Here is a 26521-nt window from a genome sequence, read left to right on the forward strand (position 1 = left end):
ATGAGCGCTGTGACAGCATTGGCTCATGGTGGACGTCATGTTGTTTCCTGCTCGTCTGATGGAAAGCTGAATCTGTGGCGTCTGGATGAGCAGACGAGGCCTGTGAAGGCCCTTCCGAGGGCTCATGGATGCGCAGCGGACTGGGCCGCTGACTCGCTCACTCTTTGTCTGGATGACACTGTGCTCGTGCTGCAGATGGGCCACTGGCTGCAGGTCAGAGAGGTGCATTCTGGAAAAGTGCTGTACGTGGAGAAGGAGTCATTAGATGTTCCTGTGGTCACATCTGCATGTGATGGACGGCTGCTGGTGGTTTTCTATGATGGCTGTCATGTGGTTAAGGTGAGACTCCTGGGAGATTGCACATCCTGTATATGCCTAGAAAAAAAGTTGTTGTAAGAAATTGTCTATAAAAAAATACAGTGACAATGTTTTACTGTAGGTATTACAGAATACCATACTGGCATCCATACATCCCCAACTAATAATTGTATCTTATGAATATTGTATCTTAAAAATTTACTTTCATTTGGAAGAAATCTCATCAGACCTCTGTGGAATAATAATAATAATAAAACTATTTACTTTTAAACTAATAATTATATTTAACTTATTTAAAGATTATTATTAAAGGGCTCCTATCTTACCCCTTTTACAAGATGTAAGATAAGAAAAGATAAGTCTTTGGTATCTCCAGAATGTGTCTGTAATGTTTTAGCTCAAAATACCCATAAGATTATTTATTATACAATGCAGAATTTGCCCATTTTGAGCTCAAAGCAGTGTAGCTGTTTTTGTAGTTTGTGTCTTTAAATGCTAATGAGCTGGTTCTCCCCGCCTACCATTGCCACGTGAGTGTCTGTTTCTCCTGCATTACGTCACAGGAGATACGGATGAAGCAGTAATTCAGCTCATTAGTCAAAAATAAAAAGTAGGTTTATTTACTGTGTTTGTGGTGGAGTGTGTTCAAGCCTTTCTGAAATGATGAGTGCCACACAAATGCTGTTACAAAGTTTGCAATACACACACAGACGTTTAACTTTGCACTGTTTTTGGTCTCATATATTGTTGCTCCTTGTATACTATACTGACACTATGCGGTTGTGGTGATTCCAGCTGTTATGAAATACTTGGCATTTTTACTGTCTTTTTTTATTACAAACATGTACTGTTTTAAAAGTTTTCACACTGTAAAACTCTTTCTTAAAAGGGTGGTCCACTACGATGTCATATTTTAAACTGTAATTGATGTGTAATGTAGCTGTGTGAACATAAACAACTTCTCTGAATGTAATACGCTCAAAGTTTAATGCAAAGGGAGACATTGGCTTTTACCGAGTTAGCTTAGCAAAGCCTACAGCGCACAAAGTTCCAGAGAATTATTAAAAATATATATAGCTAGCATTTGACAAAGGACATCTTCCAGAATCTCTCTCTGTTCAGTGCGGGATTTGCCTAAAATCTCCTCCAACTGACAAGCTGTGGATTGTGAGCCCTAACCTGTAAGTACATTTATTTGTTAAAATTGATCAGTTTCTAGCGTTAGCAGTATGTTGTAGCAAGGACATAAACAAGGATATAAACAATGGTAAATGCTGTTTGGCACCGCTAACATTTTAGCTACAAATTCATATTTATCAGTCAAACCGCTGTAAACACCAACAATCTTTACCAGCGCTGCAGTGTCTCTCTCTATGCAGCCACTTTCAGTGTCTCACTATGCGACTACTTTCCCTGCGTTCTACATCTCAAATAACAAACTCGAACATGTTTCATATTACTTACACATGCTTATTCCGAATATATGTGAAAGACACTTGGCAGATTTCATTTTAGAGAGCAGGCGTGAGATTTAGCTGTGTGCTCTTCATTTTCAGTCTGATTCAGGCTCAAACTGATACGGCTAACAGCTACTCTGACTGAAAGCGCATGCTTGAAGGTACATGACATTTTCCCTGATGATGTGAAGCTGATCCGCAAATCACAGCACATTATGTTAGCTGACCAATCACAGCCTCTTGAGGGCGGGCCTTTCAGAGGAACTAGGAAATATGACAGTCGTTTTCATGTTAGCTGAGTAACTGTATATAATCAAAGTAAGATATATGAAAAAATAACCTGATTTTCTATAAGTGAAGTATGAGCACACATTGCTTTGCATCTTATAAACACAACCAAGGCTTAAAAATACAAGCTGAACCACTCCTTTAATGTGCATCTGACCACAGAGAGTTGGAACAGATCTTTTAATCCCAGTTTCTTTGCAAATCCTGTTCTGTGGACATGTTTATATGCGTTACTACGGAGACATGTTAATACACTCCTGTCAATCATTTTGGTGGACAGGGAAATCTGCACTCCTACGTCACGTTGTGGTGGTCCTCAAAAATCACTGGGAGTTGGATCCTATTTTAACGTCAGGAAATTCTAAAAAAAAAAAAAGAGACTGTGTGTATATCACTCGAATTTAACTGTGGACACACTATATCTACACAAGGTTCTGTCCAAGCAGCTTCCAAAAGTTGATTTTGCATCATACAGTAGGTGCCATTTAAACTAATACCCATCCAGTACACCCAGAGAAACTGAGAATTGTCAAGCGGTATCTTTTTTCCAAATACCCAGTTATCATTTCAGTTCTAACTTCCTCTTTCTGTCTCTCTTATTTTCATTCAGGTCTTTGATCTCGTGTCGTCCTGTTCGCTGCTGTTTTGTGTAAACCTCACTCTGGAATTTGAGCCCATCCACAAAGACCAGTCCATCTTAGTCTCCCGTCAATGTGCTAAAGACTACGTTCTCTTCGCCTACAGGTTACGAGCACATTACCACACGCATAACACACACATGCACATCAACATTAATTAATCATCAAAGTATTTTGTTCTTAAATAACAAGATGAGCGCTGACATAACAATACGGCGCATATCTAATTTCCAGCCATGTGTGAAAACAAAGCCACTGTTCCTAGACTGATTTATATTGTCTGGTCACACTATGTATTATTTAAAAGTCTGCTTCTCGAGTGTATAAGTGTGTGTGTGTGTGTGTGTGTGTGTGTGTGTGTGTGTGTGTGTATGTTACTGGTTTCCTTTGTTGGTTTTGCAAATCTGTAGCTATTTAAAAAATGAGTGAAGGCTGTTTATCTCGTATTTCAATGCATGATTAAAATGCAAGGATTATCCAGGAGCGATGATTGAAAGAAGTAATGAACCCTTGCTATTAACGTGATTAAAACACGTAAGCAATTACACACAACTGGGTCGACTAGTAATTTGAAACTGTTATTAAAATTAGCTGTCAAAGTCATAGATGCGCAAGACATTTATATGAGGAACAAAAGTGTCACTTCTTGTGTCCATTTCTGTTGTAGAATAAAAATAAAAGATTTTAAATTAAATTAAATTTTAAATTTTATGTTTTTTCTCACATTTGAAGGTTTATTTCTCACAATTCAGCCTTCTTTGAAAAATGAAGGGTTTCTAGCTTTGCATGAATTGCAAGAAATGACTTTAAAGTACTTTTTAAATCCACAATTCATTGTTCATCTTCATATACTGGCATTCTAATTTTTTGCCATTTCTCCAATTTGTGAGAAATAATCAGAATTACCAGATATAAACTGCGTGAGCACAGTTGCAGATCTAAAAAAAATAAAAATATATTGCAAGATGTTCAAATCAAGAAAATAAAATAAATCAAAATTTACTATGTTTATTTTGCTAGTACACAATGTCATTCTTTTCCTCTGGGTGCTCCGGTTTCTCCCACAAGTCCAAAGACGTGCGGTATAGGTGAATTGGGTAAGCTGAAGGAAAATGAATAAATGAATGAACATTGTCATTCTTTAGGTGAACAATTAATCTGTTCAAGTTAAAACACTGAATTTTTAGTTTTGTTTTGGTAATTTTTAATCCAATTCTGACCATTTGCTTCTGCTTTTGGAGTGGCGGTCCTTCTCTGTTGACGTCAGTTTGACAGCTTCAGCCACATTATTCTTAGACCTCTCTTACCATTAGTTTGCTATGAGGGCATGATCCACACAAAGACAGCCCCGCCCCCTACCTAATATTCAGGAATCAAACTCGGGTCGCCGCAAGCACTTTGGGTACTATGTGTCGATGCACTAACCACTAATTCAGTTTATTTTTACAAGATTTGTGAGTTTATGTATTGCATTTCTGAGTTTATTCTTTCATTAATTCATTCATTTTAATTTCGGCTTAGTCCCTTTATTAAGCAGGGGTCACCACAGCAGAATGAACCGCCAACTTATCCAGCACGTTTTAAACAGCGGATGCCCTTCAAGCAGCAACCCAGCACTGGGAAACACCCATACACTCTTGCATTTAACACACATACACTACGGCTAATTCAGCTTATTCAATTCACCTATAGACCATTTCATTTCAATGTGGCAATGTCACTGGCCTATGAACACTTCCTGCTTGTTGTCAAACAGTTTTATTACTGTAACAAGAGACAGCTCAATCATAACTTTAATATAATCGTCATAACATTATTTATCAATATGGGGGCCTTTTTTGGATTTTTAGAATTTTTTTTTTTAAATATATAAAACAGGAAAGACGTTAGGACCATCGTTATTGTTTACATCCCTCAAAATTGTCTATAGCACATGTCTTTGGGATGTGAGGGAAACCAGTGCACCCAGAGGAAACCCACCCAACACGTGGTGAACATGCAAACTCCACACAGAAATGCTAACTGACCAAGCCAGGGCTCGAACCAGCAACCTTCTTGCTGAAAGGCAACAGTGCTACCCACTGCGCCACCGTGTCACCTTTCTGAGTTTATATCTAAAAATTGTGAGAATAAAATGTATAATTGTGAGAAGCTCACGGTCGCGCAAAACAGACACTATTCTGAAAAAAGAAGTCAAAATTGTAACATGTAAACACTCAAATCGGATTTTTTCCCCTTAGTTTGGAGTTTACATCTGACATAATAGACTTTTTGTCACAGAATGTATGAGTTTACATTTATCAAATCATGAGAAAATTTATATATGCTCCAAAAAAATCTAAGTGAAGTTCCACAAACTAATTTCGAGAGGATCATGGATGGGGGAGGGGGGTCTTCCAAAATGAAGACAGGGAATGGAGTTAGGCTGGATATTTATATTAAATTTGTAATAATCCGATTGACTAACTAATGATTAAATCAGCTGCGGTCAATCATATTGATTGACCGCAGCTGATTTAATCATTATCTAGCCAATTGGATTATTACAAATTTAATATAAATATCCAGCCTAAAGCTGTGGTCACACTGGGCTTTGTGTGTGCGAAATTTTGTCGTACGGTGCTGCGAAAAGGGGCGGGATTAAATAAGATGATTAGACATTAAAAAAAAGCGAGCGATTGCTCCATGTTTTAAAATTCTGTCCAGAGAGGTCATGTTTGGATCCTCGATTGGTCTCACGCAGTCAAGTGATGCAATTTCGCAGGTCAGAGTTCACCAAGCTTGAACTTTGCACTGCAGCGAACTGCGAAATTTAACGCATGACCCTGCGTTTCCGGTCTGACGCATTCACGTGTGTATGAATGGAAGTCTATGGGAGGAAAAGCCCAGTGTGAAAGCAGCTTCACTCCATTCCCTATCTTCATTTTGGAAGACCCCTCACCCCATCCATCTCTTCTCCCTCCTCCTCAATTCTAGGATCGGGCGACACGGCGGCTCAGTGGCTAGTACTGCTGCCTCACAGCAAGAAGGTCGCTGGTTCTAGTCTTATCTGAGCCAGTCGGCACTTTCTGTGCGAAGTTTACCTGTGTTCATGTGGGTTTTCTCTGGGTACTCAGGTTTCCTTCCACAGCCTTAAAACATGTGACACAAGTAAAATAAATAATAGTAATAGTCACAAGCACTTAATGTGTACACACTGGTCTTATTAATCAAGATAAAGGCTAAACGAATAGGGGTCCTCTCGAGAACTAACTAATCTCGTATCCCTTATAATGCTTATTGACCGGGAGGAAGCCTTGGGCTCATCTATCTCAGAGCTCAGGGTTCTCTCCTAGGACAGCATGCCAAACCTACTTTAAAAAAAAAAAAAAAAGATTTATTTTTGGCCTTTTTTAGATAGGACAGTATTGAGACAGGAAGCGAAGTTGGAGAGAGAGAGGGGGTAGGGAAATATCCTTGAGTAGGGATTTGAACTCGGGACACCCTAATGAGCTACTGCACCTTATGTCAGCGCGCTAACCACTAGGCTATTGCGCCGAATTAAAATGACATTTTTTATGATTTTATCATGGCTATATCTAAAATGATGAAAGTATAATTAAATTGTAAAATAATAGCCTAATATTAACATTGTACCTCAATAAAGCAACTTTCTTATCAGAGCTGATGAATGGGCGAAGAGCATATATCTGTCAAAATAACTCAGACAGCCAATCAGATCAAAGAAGGTGGGATTTATGTCCCTGAATGCCTTTCTAAACTCAGTATTTTGACCTCTGTATTTATAAAACTCAGTCTATGGTAATGCTAGTAATTTCCTATTTCCTCCTGACTCTGTCGTAAAAGGGGCCAAAAAAGCTTCCAAAAAGTCATATTATGAGGAATCAGATACTGGATGAAAGAGTTCATTATACTGTGGAAACACACTCGCATCAAAACTTCCTCCAAGTCTCAAAACTGCAAAATTGGGTTTTATACTTCAGCAGATTTGAGGCTGCTGACGTCATGAGAATATTTAAGCACCCTGTCTAAATGAAACCTCAACTATACTCCTTTTGGGTTCAGAAACGTGACCTGTGGAAGAGATGCCCAAATTACTGAACACCAAAAGTAGTGATAAGTGAAAGAAATGGGAAGTTTGCAATTGTATGTTCTCCTAAGGTGCGAAAGTAGGCGGATAAGGGACTTTTAACTTTTGATCATTTGAGTTGTGCATTCGTGTTTTAGTTCGTGTAGTATGATTCAGCTTTATTCTTTTCTGAACATGGCATAATGTAATCAGGGCTGCTGTAAAAAAAAAAAAGGTTGGAACATTAAAATATTTTTTAGGCGTTTTAGCCTGGACAAAAGAAATGTAATATGTCTTTTTGTAATATAATTTTGTACTTGAAGTCATTATTTTTATTATTATAATTAGTTTTATTATGATTCTTCATCTGGGGGTCAGGATTCAAATTACATGTATGATGGATATTATCTTATTACTCGATGTAATTTTCTGACATGTTTTTGCACTAAAAATGTTCAATAAAAATAAATTTGAAAAAAATAAAATAAATTTTATACGTATGTATTAAGTAGTTGAAATACAGCTCTGTTCCTCATGTCTCAAGGCCAGTATAATTAAATACAATATTATTAGAATTTAAAATCAATGTTTTTTATTGTAATATATTTTAAAATGTAATTTCAAAACTGAATTTTTAGTATAATTTCTAGTTTACAGTAGCTGTGTTTCCATCCACTTATTTTTATGTGCATTTTGGATATGCACATAAAAAAACAGTTGATGGAAACACAAAGACATGCATAAATTTTGAAAATGAGCATGCATAAACACATGCGCATAACTGAGTAGGATAAACTTTTTATTCGATAAGACAAATGTGATTAAAACAAATTTTAAGTATTCGCATTAAAAAGGTCATGTGATTTTAGTATAAGAAATCATGTGATGGTTAAAATGTGTGTGAATGGATAAACCAGCAGGCTGAGCACATTATAAAACATCTGAAATGTTGTTTTGGTCATTCTAAAATGCTGTAACCATTTCAGTATTAGTGTTATTATGTTATTATTACCTCCAGAATAGTGAAGAACGTCTGTGCTCCACGTCTCACGCCTTCAAATGCCACCACGCATTCATTGCGTGTCGCCATTGTCTTCTGAGATGCAAGTCATTTATTAAATAAAGAAAAGATTCACACAGCTTCTCCTACTGCAGTAAATTCCATTTTTACTTTTGATATTTGGCGCCAGTTAATCTGGAAGTGACAGTTTTGTTTTATTTGACTCATTGGATGGAAACGCTGCTTTATTCGCACATCTTTTATGCGATATTCCAGTTTTGCGCATAAATTTAATTCGCAACTTGTGCCGATCCTTTCCCGCTCTCTGCTCCCCATGCTTTCCTGTCAATAATCTCTACTGTCCTATACATTAAAGGTGAACCCCCCCCCCCCCCCCCCCCCCCCCCACCCCCCCCCCCCCAAATATTCTCTGACGTCATGAGAATATTTAAGCACCCTGTCTAAATGAAACCTCAACTATACTCCTTTTGGGTTCAGAAACGTGACCTGTGGAAGAGATGCCCAAATTACTGAACACCAAAAGTAGTGATAAGTGAAAGAAATGGGAAGTTTGCAATTGTATGTTCTCCTAAGGTGCGAAAGTAGGCGGATAAGGGACTTTTAACTTTTGATCATTTGAGTTGTGCATTCGTGTTTTAGTTCTTGTAGTATGATTCAGCTTTATTCTTTTCTGAACATGGCATAATGTAATCAGGGCTGCTGTAAAAAAAAAAAAGGTTGGAACATTAAAATATTTTTTAGGCGTTTTAGCCTGGACAAAAGAAATGTAATATGTCTTTTTGTAATATAATTTTGTACTTTAAGTCATTATTTTTATTATTATAATTAGTTTTATTATGATTCTTCATCTGGGGGTCAGGATTCAAATTACATGTATGATGGATATTATCTTATTACTCGATGTAATTTTCTGACATGTTTTTGCACTAAAAATGTTCAATAAAAATAAATTTGAAAAAAATAAAATAAATTTTATACGTATGTATTAAGTAGTTGAAATACAGCTCTGTTCCTCATGTCTCAAGGCCAGTATAATTAAATACAATATTATTAGAATTTAAAATCAATGTTTTTTATTGTAATATATTTTAAAATGTAATTTCAAAACTGAATTTTTAGTATAATTTCTAGTTTACAGTAGCTGTGTTTCCATCCACTTATTTTTATGTGCATTTTGGATATGCACATAAAAAAACAGTTGATGGAAACACAAAGACATGCATAAATTTTGAAAATGAGCATGCATAAACACATGCGCATAACTGAGTAGGATAAACTTTTTATTCGATAAGACAAATGTGATTAAAACAAATTTTAAGTATTCGCATTAAAAAGGTCATGTGATTTTAGTATAAGAAATCATGTGATGGTTAAAATGTGTGTGAATGGATAAACCAGCAGGCTGAGCACATTATAAAACATCTGAAATGTTGTTTTGGTCATTCTAAAATGCTGTAACCATTTCAGTATTAGTGTTATTATGTTATTATTACCTCCAGAATAGTGAAGAACGTCTGTGCTCCACGTCTCACGCCTTCAAATGCCACCACGCATTCATTGCGTGTCGCCATTGTCTTCTGAGATGCAAGTCATTTATTAAATAAAGAAAAGATTCACACAGCTTCTCCTACTGCAGTAAATTCCATTTTTACTTTTGATATTTGGCGCCAGTTAATCTGGAAGTGACAGTTTTGTTTTATTTGACTCATTGGATGGAAACGCTGCTTTATTCGCACATCTTTTATGCGATATTCCCCCCCCCCCCCCCCCCCCAAAAAAAAAGATTCAATCTACAATGCTGAATTGGTGCTCAAGAAACTTCTCTCAATAACATTTTTTGTTTTGTAAATAACAGTGAAGGCATTTGTAATGTTACAATGTAATTTAAAATGTGAAATGAACGCTGTCATTTTGAAGATCTAATTTATTAGTGAATACTACAGTTTTACCTGGGCCGGATTTCATGATTTGGGGGCCCTAAGCAGTTCCTTACACAAAAAAAACAATAAATCAAAAATAATAAATGGTTTTAAAAACTGAATCTTTACCTGACTTGACTGCTGGACTGCTTGATAATTGGGGGAGTAAGATAAATTTGCCTAGATGTTACAATTACCTTAAAATTTATTTTGTTAGACCCTCACCATACAAAATAGGATGGAAAACAATGTTATGTGTATAATTTATACTTCTAGGTATTTATTAGGGGCCCCCAAATTTCCTGGGGCCCTAAGTGGCTGCTTGCTTCACTTATTGGTTAAATCCGCCCAAGTATTACAGTTTCCATTAAAAAAAAAGAAGCAGAGAACAGCAGTAATAATTGATTATAAAAGAGCAGGAAAGGTGTCCTTTAAAAGACAGTAGTAATGAAAATTCAGCTTTTGAATCAACAGAATACATTACATTTAAAATATATCCAGTACAGTTATTTAAATATGTTATCTAGGAGACCTGTGAATAGTAAGAACAAATAAATCTACAGTAGTGAAGTGAAAGTAAGACAACCAGACTGGTTTGTTTTAATGTTGTGATTATGGAAACTGAAGTATTGCTAGAGTGATAAACGGACCACAAATGCTGAGCCTTACTGTCATGCTTTCTCATGTTTCTTTCTTGCTCTGTTTCTCATTTATAGGGACGGAGGAGAGGCGGTGGTGTTCAATGCTAAAGGTGGAGTTGTGTCATCCACACTGAAAGCTCAGCACCCTGCAGCGTCAATACAAGCTGTAGAGATCAGCTCTCAGTATTTACTGCTCTTCTGCAGGTAGCACTAAAGGAATAATACATCTAGATGTGAAATTTCGGATGGAGTAACTTTAAAGTGACCATTCACTCAAAATAAATACAAACAAAACAAATACTTGTTAATTGATTCACCCAATATGTAGTTGTTGTTTTTTCCCTTTTGACAACATTAAGCCTTTTGACACGACTGTCACCTCAGTGTGATCAGTCTAGACTCGTCACTAGAGCTTTTGATTCTGTGTGATCAGTCTAGGCCTTTCACTACAGTGTTCAATCCGGTGTAATCTGTCTAGGCTGGTCACTGGAGCATTTGATCAAGTGGGATTAGTCTAGGCTGGTCACTAGTGCTTTCAATCTGGTGTGATCAGTCTAGGCTGGTCACTAGAGCTTTCAATCTGGTGTGATCAGTCTCTAGGCTGGTCCCTGCAGTGCTGGATCCAGTTTGATCAGTCTATGCTGATCCCTGGAGTGTTCAATCTTGTTTGATCAGTCTAGGCTGGACACTTGAGTGTTCGATTTGGTGTGATCAGTCTAGGCTGGTCACTAGTGTGTTTGATCTGGTGTGATCAGTCTAGGCTGATCACTAGAGAGTTTGATCTGGTGTGATCAGTCTAGGCTGATCACTAGAGAGTTTGATCTGGTGTGATCAGTCTAGGCTGGTCACAAGAGTGTTTGATCTGGTGTGATCAATCTAGGCTGGTCACTAGAGTGTTTGATCTGGTGTGATCAGTCTAGGCTGATCACTAAAGTGTTCGATCTGGTGTGGTCAGTCTGGGCTGGTCACTGGAGCGTTTGATTCTGTGTGATCAGTCTAGTCTGGTCCCTGGAGTGTTCTATCTGGTGTGATCAGCCTAGGCTGTTTACGAGAGCTTTCAATCTGGTGGGATCAGTCTATGCTGGTCCCTGGAGTGTTCAATCTTGTTTGATCAGTCTAGGCTGGTCACTAGAGTGTTCGATCCAGTGTGATCAGTCTGGGCTGGTCACTAGAGTGTTTGATCTGGTGTGATCAGTCTGGGCTGGTCACTAGGGTGTTCGATCTGGTGTGATCAGTCTGGGCTAGTCACTAGAGTGTTCAATCCAGTGTGATCAGAATGTTATTATCACATTATCAGTGTTTTCAAATAAATAATATTTGATTTAGGTTTAAGACATTTAAATACACATTTTACACAATTATGAGCTAAATATAACATTTATGGTTTGTTAAATACACACTGTTGTCTAGGGAGATGTTATATATTTATGAAATCTAAAATTTCACCATATAATTAGGATGTTTGTCAATATTTGCATGAATATGAAAAAGAAACAAAAACAATGTGTACATAAATCATACATTGGGCTGTGGTCAGGTCATAAATTCACCTCGTCTTCAAGGAAACTTTAAAGTGTTGCATTTTAAATAATGGTCACATAAAAAAAAAATCACAAGGGAAGTGGGGGGGGGGGTAAACTTGTGTGTGAATGAACTAAAGATTTCTATCTGAAACATTTTGTTGTTGGTGATTCATAAAATGCAAGTCAACAGATGCCAGCACTTTGAAAGTTTAAAATCATCTTTAAAGTTGTACTGATGAAAAATCTTTATAAAAAATGTTTATTGTTGGTAAATTAACAGCAATGTTCTTTGCTGACATATATTCACTATATATGTCTCTTTGTTTTTTTACAGATACCCTTATAAAAGACAGAGTGAAATCATTCATATTGAACTCTTCAGCGCTGCATCTTTCCAGTATCTGCGCTCTATCTCGGGTTGCAGTCAGGACTACATTTCCCAGGTCACACTTGCAGGAGGCGGGTCCCACATTGTGGCCTTTTGCCCCACCCCTCACCATGGCACAACTGAGATTATTATCTGGAACATTGAGACGGAAGACCATAAACACATTGCGCGATTTCCTGGCCTAATGACACACGGTTAGTCAATAAACACGTTCAGTATTATTGCCCCAATAACTCTTTTGGCAAACATGGCTGAACTCATTACTGTAATACAAAATATACAGTTGAAGTAAGAATTATTGAATGATACCCCTAAAGGAGGGGTGCCCAAATTCGGTCCTACAGGGCCGGTGTCCTACAAAGTTTAGTTTCAACCCCAATCAGACATGCCTGGCTACCTAATCAAGCTCTTACTAGGCTTTCTAGAAACATCCATGCAGGTGTGTTGAGGCAAGTTGGAGCTAAAATCTGCAGAACACCGGCCCTCCAGGACTGAGCTTAATCAAACACCATTATACTTTACAAGCCATTTTATTACTGTGAAACAATCATTTCAGTTATGTTTGTTTTCCATCTGTCGTGAAATGTATTTATCTGTATAGAGTATGTCACTTGTATTCTCCATGTTACAGGGGTGTGTTCTGACCTGCGGTTCTGTGTGGGCTTTTGTGTCGGAGAGAGATTTTTACGCATGTGGAACTTGGGATCCAGAATAAATGACCAAACACTCACATACAACGTGCACAAAGCACACATTGATGGCACAGCGGAGATTGTGACCATGCAGAGAAACCCCAGGTACAAAGTCCTGTGCACAGCTTGCATGTGGTTTATCACTGTTAACATTGAGACTGACAGCAGATATACAGTGTTCAGTATTATTGAGTACACCCTGTTTTGAAAATGAATATTTTTCTCCATTTCTCAGTGAATATAGGCAAGATTTAATAAAATAGGTCTTATGAGTAGGCCCACACGGAATCTGTGCGCACAGATTTTTAGTCCATCATTGATTCTTTTTATTTACTCGTGTAAATGTGTGTAAATTCATATTTATTCAGTTTTTAAATTAATTTCAGTAATATTATTGACTAATATGAAAATATTCATATGATTTATGTACAATATAGTTTGTAAAGTAATATTTTCTGTCTTTTAATAAATATATTACATGAGAGACTGGCTTTGTTTACCAAATAAAGTGAATCTAATTGGATTTGCATTGTAAACATTAAATACAATTTAAAAAGTTATTACTTTTTAATTCATATATTAAGGTTTTAGTTATGATACTCTAATAATATAATATACGAAAATAATTCCGTAGAAATCCGCAGATTTTTACCAAAATTCTGTGCTGAAACAGCAAAAAATGTCCGCAGATTCCGTCTGGCCCTACTTATAAGTCATATGTTTGGTGTATATTAAAAGGTCTCCTCTGAATCAGGTATGTAGTGTGTCGAAGTACACGTCCCGGTACGGTGAGGATCTGGAACGTGGTGCGGGTGCGACTGAAGGGTCGTCCTGTACAGGTGGAACATGGCTTGTTCTCGAGTTCAGACATCGTTCTAATACGAGACCTGAAAATCTACATACTGTCAGACCGAACTACCTCCAACTTCACTGATGCAGCGGTTTACCAGGTACATTTGTAATGTATATAAACATCATATTTTACAAAGGACAGAGTATATTTCTTGTCATGTGATGCAGTTAGTAAAAAAAGATTTAGACTTACAGTTGAAGTCAGAATTATTAGCCCTCCTGAATTATTAGCCCTCCTGAATTATTAGCCCTTCTGTATATTTTTCCTCCATGTTTGTTTAAGGCAAAGATGATTTTTTCAACACATTTCTAAACATAATAGCTTTAATAACTCATTTCTAATAACTGATTTATTTTATCTTTGCCATGATAACAGTACGTACTATTTTACTAGATACTTTTCAAGATGCTAGTATTCAGCTTTTCAGCTGCGATTTAAAGGCTTAACTAGGTTAATTAGGTTAACTAGGCATGTTAGGGTAATCAGGCAAATCATTGTATAACGATTTACGATTTGACCTTAAAATGGTTTTAGAAAATTAAAACTGCTTTTATTTTAGCTGAAATAAAACAATAAGACTTTCTCCAGAAGAAAAAATATTATAGGAAATACTGTGGAAAAATTTCTTGACCTGTTAAACATCATTTGGGAAATATTTGAAAAGAAAAACAGGAGGGCGAATAATTTTGACTTCAACTGTATATTACAGGCCACTTGAGATCATGCAAAAGAAGATTTAACAGAGCCCTGTTTGGACTACACAGAATTGTTAAAAACTTTGCACAATTTGCTTGATGTAGGGTGTGTTCGTAAAACAACAATTGGGCATTGAGACACAAGATTCAATCATTTCTTCTTGTGTTTTGTGTCATAGTGCACGAGCAGGTTTCTGCAGGTTCTGCAAGTTAAAATTAAGACATTTTTAAGACCTTTATGAATTAAATTTTAGACTCATACAGGGCTAAACGCTAAGGAGTTTTTCGAATCGTCCAGTTGGAAAAGATTTTTATTTGCCCTATCAAAAACAATTATAATTTAATAAATGTAATAATATAATAAAAATTTAATAAATCAAATACAATAACAACAAATAACAATTTATTTATTTCAGAGCAACATATTTTAAATAATGTGTCAAAGCAACAAGCAAGCTCTAGTTATATTTTTCTCAAAGTAACCTTCCTTTAAAATATAAAATTAAGTTTTAAAAACTATAGTAAACTAACAACAGTCTATCCAGGTCAGTGTCCTCAGCAGTAAATACTTGGAGATCATTTAAACAAAAGTTATTGTAAGGAAAATAATTAAACTATTAAAGTAAATGGAGTTAAATATTACATTCTTATATAAAAAGTTAAAACTTATATTGAGATGCATTGTCGGTGATTGGATGGGTGTTGACCAGATTGGGTACAAACATGAACAAAGCAAAATTAAGCCCTGTTGAAAAAAAAAAAAAGATTAAAGACCAACAACACAATATTTCAGTACATTTAAGACTTTTTAAGGCCTTAGCCACAGCCATATCACCCTGCAGCCCAAGAGCGGATACTCACTGAAGCTAAGCAGGGCTGAACCTGGTCAGAACCTGAATGGGAGACCATATGAGAAAACTAGGTTGCTGTTGGAAGTGGTGTTAGTGAGGCCAGCAGGGGGGGGAGCTAAATCTGTGGTCTGTGTGAGTCCTAATGCCCCAGTAAAGTGAAGGGGACACTATACTGTCAGTGGTGCCGTTTTTCAGATGAGAGGTTGAACCGAGGTCCTGACTCTCTGTGGTCATTAAAAATCCCATGGTACTTCTCATAAAAAGTAGGGGTGTAACCCCGGTTTCCTGGCCAAATTCCCTCCTTCGGCCCTTACCCATAATGGCCTCCAAATCCTCCCTATCCCCTGAGTTGACTCTATCGCTGTCTTTCCACTCCACCTTTAGCTAGTGTGTGGTAAGCGTGCAGGTGCCGTTGTCCTGTGGCTGCCGTCGCATCATCCAAGTGGATGCTGCACACTGGTGGTGGTGTGGAGAGACCCCCCTCATGATTGTGAAGCTCTTTGGGTGTATGGCCATTCGCAATAAATGCACCCTATAAATACACATTACATTACATGTAGTTTTTCAGGATTTAAGATATTTCAAGACTTTAAGCCACCCTGACAATAACTAATTTGCATATGCTTCACATAACTAGTTTGCATATGCTTCACAAAATCAACACAGAAAGTTTAGCATGTTTCATTTTTCTCCCTTCATTCACAAAGGGTTGTGTCACATGGGTGAGGTTGACCAATAAGACCACAGAATCTCTTCCATACACAGCTTTTTAAAATAGCAAAATGAATGAGAGGGCTGTGCTGTGAGGGATGGGGAGTTATGGCAACTGTATAATGTGTCATTGAGGGACAACAGAATAAAAAAGATAGACGTGGGTGATTGTTAGCCAAAGCCTTTAGCAGACTGATGAGTACTGGAATTGGCAGAAAACAACTTACTGTGTGCAATAGTGACAGTGTTTCATGTTTTATTTTTGTGGCACTGCATTAGTTCCTATATGAATGTATTTTTGAAGGTAACCTATAAATGAAAATGTTTTAAATTTGAAGTAATGTTAGTGTTAGGATTTTTGATGACTACATGCGCATCATAGATGTCATGCGATGATTAATCATGAAACAATGTGTAGTCTGGCATATTTTGTACCCATGTTATGTCAAGATTTTATCAAGTCATAATTGTATAATCGGATACACTGTCATAACCAAGAATAACAATTGTGTCGTCTGAACAGGGACAATAAAACAATTTTGGTTGCCAGTCACATCCATTATTTGGACCATTCCCAATTATATTGATGAAAGTTGGTTTGGTTGCCATAACATAGAAAGATTTCTCCAAAAAATACTTGTTGTGTTTTCATATAATATTGATAACCAAACACTTTTGTTTGCCAATAATTTCTTTTCAGACAAAAACACAAAGAATATTTCTTAAAATATCTTAGCTTTATATTTGGAGAAATATCGATATCCATAAAAATATTAGGAGATTAACGTCTATTTTTTGCACAAAAATCACATTTTTTTAATGTAAGCTAAAAACATTTTTTTAATGTAAACTAAAATATGTTCTTTGTATTTTGACTTGTAGTAAATCAAAGATTTTTAATTATCATTCACTTCCACACTGTTATTTATTTTTGTAAATTACATGGTATTTAACTGTAATTTGGACAGTTTTACAGTATTTCACTGCATTGTAAAGTTGGATTGTACAAATGGCTGCTTATTTTACAGTAACAATATGCAATACTGTAAATATACAGCAAGATAAACGGTGCTGTAAATGTCAATACAGTATTTTTGCAGTAATTGATTTACAGTAAGTTACTGTAGATTCTACAGGACATTGTTAACATTATTTGTAATATATATATATATATATATATATATATATATATATATATATATATATATATATATATATATATATATATATATATATATATATATATATATATATATATATATTTATATATATATATATATATATATATAAATATATAAAAGCAATTCCTAAGTTTTTATCTTTTGAATACAGTAATTTTTTAATACTGAATGCAAAATATTTTATTCATAAGCAGAAATTGCTTAAATTTCCTTTGTTTTTTCCCCATTTTTTCTTGCCAAATTTAACTATCTTGTTTCCTCTCTTAAAGGTGCAGTAGGTGATCTGCCACAATGCTAGCCTGTTAGCATAAATCTCTGAAACACCATCCCTCCCCTGCCGTCCAAAGCCACGCCTCCTGAAAACACGAGCACGTGTACCTGAAAGATAACCGCAGAACCCTCTCTCATGTGTTGAGCTAAAGCTAAAACTTGGCCGGCGGCTTGCAGGAATTACCCTCATTATTACACTCATTTCTAAGCCATACATGCTATTTCTGACCGAATATTCAGAGTAGCGGTAAACAATATAGGGAACGTGTCACAGATTGTCATTGTTCAAAAATGAACCAATGTGACTATAAAACCATCTTCAGCTCAGTAGAGCAGGCTAGGCGGAATAGCGCTGTTTAATTCTGTTTTGTTGTTAAACTAAATATAAATCTAAATTATCAGAAACATTTTTTAGTCTTATGCCTTACCCAGAATATCAAAATACATTTAGATCATTTACTTTAATCAGCACTATTGGAATGTGAAGACACTTTCATCTAGCACAACGCAAAAATGTTTCTGAAGACAATCACCTACTGCACCTTTAAATGTCCTAAAAAATAAGAAAGCACTACATTTTTTATTCATTATGACAATCTTTTATCTCTATTTATTATTAAGGACTCTATTATGTACTAGCTTTAATTATGTAAACCCACATTTGTTGGTTTATTTTAATTGTTATTATTTATTTTCCTCTGTATGCTATATTTACACTTAATAGATATACTTACGATTCATATATCCCTGTTATTGATTTACCAAAAACTGAATAAAACTTCAGCATTTCTCAAAACAGCTTTGTTATATTTGTACAATTACAGGCAAACAAACAATTATAAGAAAATATCTACTTTATATTTTGACAAAATACATTTTTCAAACTATCATCATAGGTCATATGGGTTTGGAATGATGTGAAGCTGACAAAATTACCACAGAATTGTCATTTTTGGTTAAAGTTACTCAAATATTTTACCGTTTACGAACCGTTTTCTGTTACACTTCCTATTTTTTCAGACCCTATTGGTGTACGACCTTCTGAAAAAGAGTTACATCAAGAAACAAACCGGACTGTTCATCGTGCCCTGTCCTCAGCAGGACTATCATCTCCTGGAGGGTGAAATACTGCTGGGCCTTTCAGAAACACGGTAAGAACTACATCGTTTTGTCACTTCCTCATTCGACAGAAACAGAAAATTACTATATTGCTTAGTCTAGTTTGAGTAATAATCACGAGGCTGTGTGGATGTGGTGTGCAGGGATCATCTGATATTGTGGGATCTGGACTCTGGCTATATTAAAGGACGTATTAAGACATCCTACAAAGAAAGTCTGCTCCTCAGCATGGACACAGATTCACAGATTATGCCCTCAAAGAAGAAGACAGGTATTAAAACTGAACATAAACACAGGGGTGTAAAAAAAAGTCAAAGTATAGATTCTGGGTGTAAATGTACTCTTTAAAAGTACAAGTATATGTAAATCTGGAACAATAATCAATATATTGACTTATCAAGCAATACTTGCACATGACCTTAATAATTTTTGGTGTTTCAATATATATTTACAAATTCACAAATAATAGTAAAGTCATTTTACAAGGACATTACAATTCGACATGTATAATAGGACATTTAATAGGATATATAATAATGTTTTAATGTTTTAATATCAGATTAACAAAGCTAAATAACCTTAGGGATGAAAAGTTTTTGTCTCTTGAAAGTATTTAAGGGTATTTAAATTATTATAGTATTGCATAATCATTGTCGTGATTATCTCAAATGACAATAACATCACTTATCACAGCAATTTCTGTGACAAAAGACTGCACAACAAAAATTCTTTATCATGACAGGCCTAAGTATGTGGCTAAAAGTATACCTTGAGAAGTGAATAATAAATAAATAAATAAATAAATAAGTGTAGCTTTAAATTGTACTTAAGCATTAAAGAAGTAAAATTACCCATCATTAATTTAAATATGAAAGAAATGTCAGTAGTTTAAAGAATAAACCAAATATTATTCTTGTTTTATTATTTATGTTTTGAAATTCATGTTTGCTATTTTGTTATTTTTTTATTTCATTTTTTACATTGGCACAAAAACTTTTATACCATCTTTTACATGTATACATAGTTTTACAGCAGTTTTTACCATCATATGCAGTATATGAGGTAAAGTGAAGTGAAAGAAGAAATACATTCAAGAAAAATGGGGAAAAAACTAACTAAATGAAAAGAAAAATAAATAAACTGGGCTGTTTCTTTTTAGGCTTCAATTTCTGCTTGCTCTTGTTGAAGTTGAATTACATTTTTATTTTAAATCGGGAAGAAATGTCATCAGTAGTTTACAGAATAAAACTATAATTATGTTTTACTTGAAAACATTATAAATAATGAATTCAAAAGATAAACAGAATTTTCAACTGGTGTCAGTGTTTTCCATAGCTGTATAACAAGCAGAAAACATGCGGTGTAAAAATAAGAAACTTTTTTTGTGCCATTTTAAATCACACACATTTGATTGTGTTTCTCCTATTACTTTTACTTGTGGCACAGGTCTAGTGATGCCATGGGACAGGCGCACCGAAACCCAGACTGCAAAAAGGAGTCGACAAGAGCATGAGGCGAAGAGAAAGAAGGATGAACAGAAGCTCCTCGAAAGAGAGAAGTTCAACTCTATAGACCAGTATCTCCTCAGTGGAGATGAGCAGGTACATTGATCAATACTGTTAGTTGACCAATGCATTAAATGTTCCAGCATTATCAAATAACACTCTCATGGCTGAAATAATCAGACTGTTGAACACTGATCGATAGTGTATGTAATTCTTTTGTATGTTGACCTATTTTTAATTGTTATTATGTTAGAACCTGCTGATGTGCTGTGTGAGTCCACAGAAAATTTCCCCTTGAGGGACAATAAAGTATACAAACAAACAAACAAACAAACAAACATAATTGATTAGTTATTGGCCAATATTTTATTATTATTATTATCGTCTGCTACCAATATGATCACCAGTATATATGTGGTATCACTATTAACAGGTCATTATGTGTTTTGTTTATGGGGTGTACTAAAAGGCTATGTACACAGGTTTTCCCTGCTTTTTTTTTTTTTTTTAAATCTCCATACACATGACAGCGCAAAAGTGCGTGAACCAGAATCATTTTTTTTTTCGTATTGTGACTATGAAATGAGCAAACCGTGACCGTGGCTTATTCAGAAAGATTGGGAAAAGGGTTTTGGGAGATAGTTATTAGAACCTAATCGACACGTCGAATGACAGGTGAAGGGTCGTAGTTGAATATGTTAGCCATGCCGAATACCGCAGACGGATGTAATCTGAGAATGTAACTGAAAACAAACAGGACGTACATTTTCAGATTTCAATTTTAGAAACTAACTGAACTAGCAATGTGAGCTAACAAAGTCTATATGTTTTGATTTAATTTGTATTTTAAGGGCATTGTCGAATCCACAGGTGGAGATAATGACACTTTTATGCTATGGGCTCACACCAAACTGGGAATTTTAAAGTATTTTCACAAGTAAATTGCATAGAGGTCAATGCAATCATTAGACCAGAGACAGATTATCGTCTTGCGCTACGTGAAATATGTGATCCGTTTCCCATGAAAGTGTGGAATTTGCATCATCTGCGTTTTCTGCAAATGGAAACATTTTGGGTGTGAACTCAGCCATGTTGCCCAATCAAAAAGGGTGTTATGAGGCAAAAACTCTGGTTGTCATGACTACACTGTATCTGTTTTCACTATACTCTGCTTTCGTGTGCACAAACAGCAAAACCCTGGAAAAAAAAGTGTAGTTTTAAAAATACCAGTGTTCGTATGGACAGGGACTAAAAGAACATGCATAATTTCCATAATTTAAAGTACACATGAAATCAAAACTAGCAATATTGATTTTGTTTGCTCATATTGCTAGTTTTGTGCTGCACAATTCATCTGTGGATGTCAACAAGAAAGAGTTTGCCCATTGCCCTTGTAATCTAAAATTAAAATTAAACTTCCTGTTTGTTTTCAGTTAAATACTCAGATTACATCTGTCTGAGGTATTGGGCATGACTAACATACTTAACCACGCACCTACAACTGTCAGTTTTGACAACAAACAGAAATGGTAAGGAGGAGATGTCTGTTAGGTTCTAATAACTCTTCTGAAACCCCTTTTTGCGATCTTCACTACTTCCAATCAGCTAGCAGTAGAAAAAAAAACAAGCCACACCCAATGTTTTCTCTTTTAATATTCTGTTTTTCTAGGAACTGCATCACTTTGTGGAAAAAAAAAACTGTTGCAGGTTCCAGTTGCAGTTGCCTATAGTGCTCTGATTGGCCAAACACCTCAATCTTGTGTCAGAAATGTCCCTTTATTTATTACTATAGCAGGTATTTAGCTCCCAAGACTTAGAAAGCAACTGTAAACAACAACAGATAGTAATGGCACCAGTTTTACCATACGAGCCATTGTTAAAATGATCAAGCAGAGAAATCAAATCCAAATTCATTTTTTAATCTTAAACTCTCTCAAATGACCTGGCAACATCATGCCAATTCAGTAAGCTTCATCTTTTTCTTTTCCAAAGACTTAGAGATAATATGTCAAAATATTACATAGACGTGTGGAGAAGGATTAAAAACAACACCGACTCATTGTGGATACATACCCATGTTTACATTTCTGGAGAGCATGAATTATGTAGTCAGAGGTACATATGGCTGCACTTCGTCTTTATAATGAACGCTACGGCGGTATAATGCCGCCAGCAGCTTTTGTTCTTTTTAGCACTACCAGCTAACCGCTTATCTCCGTATGGACGGTTTTTCTGGTGTTACCAGTTTGCCTAGTAGCTTGCCTCATATGCCGAAGGACTCGGGGCATGGAGTTAATGACAACGACATATTTCTAGTCCGGCAAAGAACGGTTCCAGAAACCAGGTCAAATAAAAGCAAGTAAATAAATAAATGAACAACAGGCTGAAAACATAGTAAAACCACACGGCCATGACTGCTTTTCTTTTTCTAGATTGCTTTGGAAAACACTAGTGGTTGGGTTTAAGGACGGAGGTAAGTGGGTCAGTCAGTAAAGCCTGGTTTATACTTCTGCGTAGTGGTGCATGTCATGGGTCTCTCTGTCTCACCCACACTCGTCACTCGACCAATCTTGCGCAGAGCTTGCGCTACACGTTGTTGCGACATGTAGTTACATTTTTGAGAGGTGCGCATCGGCAACAGCCACGGTGAGTACTACTCGCCCACGGGCAGGCTGCACCAGAGCATGCGTGTGCACTTGACGCTGAAGTATAAATCAGCCTTAAGTCAGTCGACAGAAAGTTGGTCTGGTCGTTATAAATTGTATGTTGTGCTCTCTGGTGGATTTAAGCGAGAAGAGGACACATGAGAGAAATTTGAGATCATCAAAAAGGCATACACAGCAGCCTTTGGTGGATTTGCAAATACAAAAGCTGCGAGCAGACGCACTGTACCTCAAGTTATGTATTTCGCTGTCCCCAGAAATGTATACCTGGGTACGTATCCGTAATAAGCCTGGGTTGATTAAAAAGATTGATGCAGTTACTCTAAGGTAGGTCTGGAGCCATTCTCTCTTCAATCAAAATAAAAAATCGTTTTTATAGGAGACTGATCTTACACACTAAAGAAGAGGAGAAAATAGCAAAGCAATAAAGTCTTGCTATGGATGTAAAAACATCGTTAAATGGATATTTTCTCTGTGTATCACTTCAGGTAGTCATATGTTCATACTTTGCCCATCATCTCAACGTCTTCAGTGTGGTTTCTGAGGAGCATCTGCACACGCTTGAGGACCGATGGTCCCTTCTGAGCCTCCGTACTGCTGCAATCACTCATAATGGAGAGCACTTGGTGGTTTCCAACTACAGCGAGGCCCAGCATGCTCCATTCCTCACGCTCTGGGACACACAACGGGGCATGGTACGCCAATCATCACAGGCTGATCTGTTCAGTAATGTGTCATGTAGTTTTAAATCAGAACAAAATGAGCGCATTGCTAATTTCAGAGTGTTTGCTCTAAGGTGTAATTCATCTTCTCTATGTAGTGTGTAAGTTTAATATTCTTTGTATTGGGCAGGTGCGGAAGAGATTGAAAAATGAACCTGGAATCTGTTGCATTGCTATAAGTGACGATGCCTGCAGAGTGGTGTTCGGGATTGCAGGATTCAACAAGTACGTGCCAATAATATTGTAAATGTATAGAGATGTTCTAGTTTAATGAATTGAAAATTTAATCCAGGGCGGCACAGTGGCTCAGTGGGTAGCACTGTTGCCTCACAGCAACAAGGTCTGTGGTTCGAGTCCCAGCTGGGCTAGTTGGCATTTCTGTATGGAGTTTGTATGTTGTCCCCTTGTTGGCGTGGGTTTCCTCCAGGTGCTCCGGTTTCCCCGACAGTGCAAAGACATGCGCTACAGGTGAATTGAATAAACTAAATTGGCCGTAGTGTATGTGTGTAGAGTGTGTATGGATGTTTCCCAATTCTGGGTTGCAGCTGGAAGGGCATCCGCTGCGTAAAACATATGCTGGATAAGTTGGCGGTTCATTTCGCTGTGTTGACCCCTGATGAATAAAGGGACTAACTGAAGGAAAATGTATGAATGAGTGAATAAAAATTGGCTGTAGTGTATGAGTGTGTGTAAATGAATGGGCTGCAGCTGGAAAGGCATCCGCTGCGTAAAACATATGTTGGAATAGTTGGCGGTTCATTCCACTGTGGTGACTCCTGATAAATTAAGGGACTAAGCTGAGGTAAAATGAATGAATGAATGAAAATGTAATTCGATACTTTGATGGCAATTACTCCATTACTCCAATCTATTGTCACATGATCCTTCAAAAATGATTGTAAAATGTCAGTTGTTGTTGTAATAAATTATGATTGATGCCAATAATGGTTCGTTTCAAATGTTGAAAATATTTGTTTCTTAACATTTAACTGCATTTACTGACACTTCTTATTTATTATTCCACTTATTCAAAACTTGGGTATTTCAATTTACACAAATATATTAAGAAATATTATTATATATGAATATATTAAAAATATACTAAAATATATTATTACATCTGTCTATTAAAAGATTTCTGAATGATCATGTGAGACTGAAGACAGGAGTGATAATACTGTAGATTTATTTTTAAATGCAATAAAATCAAAAATTGTTTTGAATTCTAATAATGTTTCACATTACTATAACTATTTTTATTGTATTGAGTTTATGTAATAAATTAATTAAATCTTAATTATTCTTAAATAATAAGAATGTAGCAGAACTAGTAATGCACGTAGCTCTTAAAACTTTTTTCCCCCCATGTGCTAAAAACTCAGACTGAAAGTATGGGATCCATTCCGGAGGAAGCATAAAAACATCTCTGGTTACGGGAGTTTAAATCTTAACTGGTCCAGCCAGCTCTTTATCACTGAAGGACAATCCAGAGCCATTTTATTATCAGGTACAAAAGACCTTTGTTCATGCTTGTGTCATCTTGCTCTAGATGCTATCAGTGCAATCCAGGTCAAAAATAACATGCAAACATTTGAAGGAATGCTCAACTTATACTGGATGCACATTTCAATGTTTTGAACAGGCGCAGTGAGCATGTGGGACCTGGAAAATGGGACGTTGCTGTCCGTCTTCACACCTGACTCTAAGATCCAGAGCATCTCTCTACTTGGGCCAAACAATGGCACATTGCTTTTAGGCTTTAGTGACATGTCAACTCTCATCACCATGACGGTCAGCCAACAGAACGCACACACTAAATCCAGCACTGCTCGTGGAAAAGACCTGTTTGGGGAATCCAGTAGTAGTGAAGATGAAGAACATGAACTAACAAATCAGTCCTGACTGGAAAAGAAGATCAGTGTTAAGGAAGCTATCCTGAAACTGTAGCTTGATAAGCTACAAGCAGCTCATCATGAAAACTAGCTAAGCTACTGTCACTTCAAAATAGTAGCTAACTACACTACTATTTATTTCCTAAAAGTAGCTGTAGGTGGGATCAACAAACCACCTGTAGAAACAAACTCATTCCTCTCATTGACACATTAACCGACACAAACACTATGCATTTATGAAGTGTACTTCACACAGGGGATTAGGTTTGACAAACCACTTGTAGAAACATTCTAGCACTAAGTTCTCTGAGCACAAACAAGTTACTTTGTATAACTAGCACTTCTTGGGTGTATTGCCTCTTCTTGTTGAATTGCTGGATGTTTCCTAAATAGCTTTGGACAAAAGCAACTGCTAAATGACTAAATGTAAATGTAGCTGGTTAAATTGAAGCTACTTCTTTTGCAAAGGTGTGTTTAACAAAAATATGTATTAGGGATGCTCTGATAGATTGGCTGAAGATTGATATCAGCCGATAATCACATTTTATGACTTGATCAGTACTCGCCAATCTGGCCGATCTCAAAAATAACCCGGAAATCAAGGAGATGAGAGTGAATTAGCAAGAGAACAGATTGTGGGTGCCATTGTGATTTTCTAAGCTTTACATTTGTTAGGTTAGATAAATAGCACAATAAAGACATCTCGAGTGCACATCCCTGTCTCTCCCATTGAGTGATCGAGTTGCTCTAAGGCTGTCTAGAGCATAGGAGCTGTGGTCACAGACGTGCTAGTCGGAGAGCAAAATATTGGAATGGCCTAGCATGTATTTAAGCTTTTTTACATGTACACTGTAAAACCCAAAAAGTTAAGGTAAGTCAAACCATTTGAGGAAACTGATTGCAACAAACCATTTAAGTTCAAAAACTATTTCAAATGAGTGTTGTGAACTTAATCCATTTGAGTAAATGAAGCAATTTGAGCACAGTAAAACCCAATAAATGAAGAGAACTCAACCCAACTGAGTACTGTAAAACCTAATAAATTAAGGCAACTCAAACCATTTAAGGAAACCAATTGCAACAAACTATTTAAGTTAAAAACTAA

The 26521-nt window shown here is 36.3% G+C and overlaps 1 protein-coding gene across 1 annotated transcript; it reads left to right on the forward strand.

The window, feature by feature from the left end:
• Nucleotides 1-26521, forward strand: si:ch211-212k18.6 (uncharacterized). The gene is made up of 13 exons (XM_056462755.1): nt 1-339; nt 2674-2807; nt 10427-10555; nt 12209-12456; nt 12894-13059; nt 13709-13904; nt 18536-18666; nt 18778-18905; nt 20081-20235; nt 23291-23497; nt 23655-23749; nt 24907-25031; nt 25167-26521. The coding sequence occupies exons 1-13, from the start codon at nt 1-3 to the stop codon at nt 25424-25426; spliced, it is 2313 nt and encodes a 770-aa protein (XP_056318730.1). The 3' UTR covers nt 25427-26521.

This window comes from Danio aesculapii, chromosome 7 (assembly GCF_903798145.1).
Source record: "Danio aesculapii chromosome 7, fDanAes4.1, whole genome shotgun sequence".
NCBI lineage: Eukaryota > Metazoa > Chordata > Actinopteri > Cypriniformes > Danionidae > Danio > Danio aesculapii.

What these genes read in the sequence shown, in the direction of transcription:
- si:ch211-212k18.6 (XM_056462755.1), top strand. Translation starts at nt 1, where the DNA reads ATGAGCGCTGTGACAGCATTGGCTCATGGTGGACGTCATGTTGTTTCC. An exon ending in TCCTCAGTGGAGATGAGCAG is followed by an intron (nt 20,236 to 23,290) that starts GTACATTGATCA and finishes GTATCACTTCAG; the next exon opens with GTAGTCATATGTTCATACTT. An exon ending in GGGACACACAACGGGGCATG is followed by an intron (nt 23,498 to 23,654) that starts GTACGCCAATCA and finishes TGTATTGGGCAG; the next exon opens with GTGCGGAAGAGATTGAAAAA.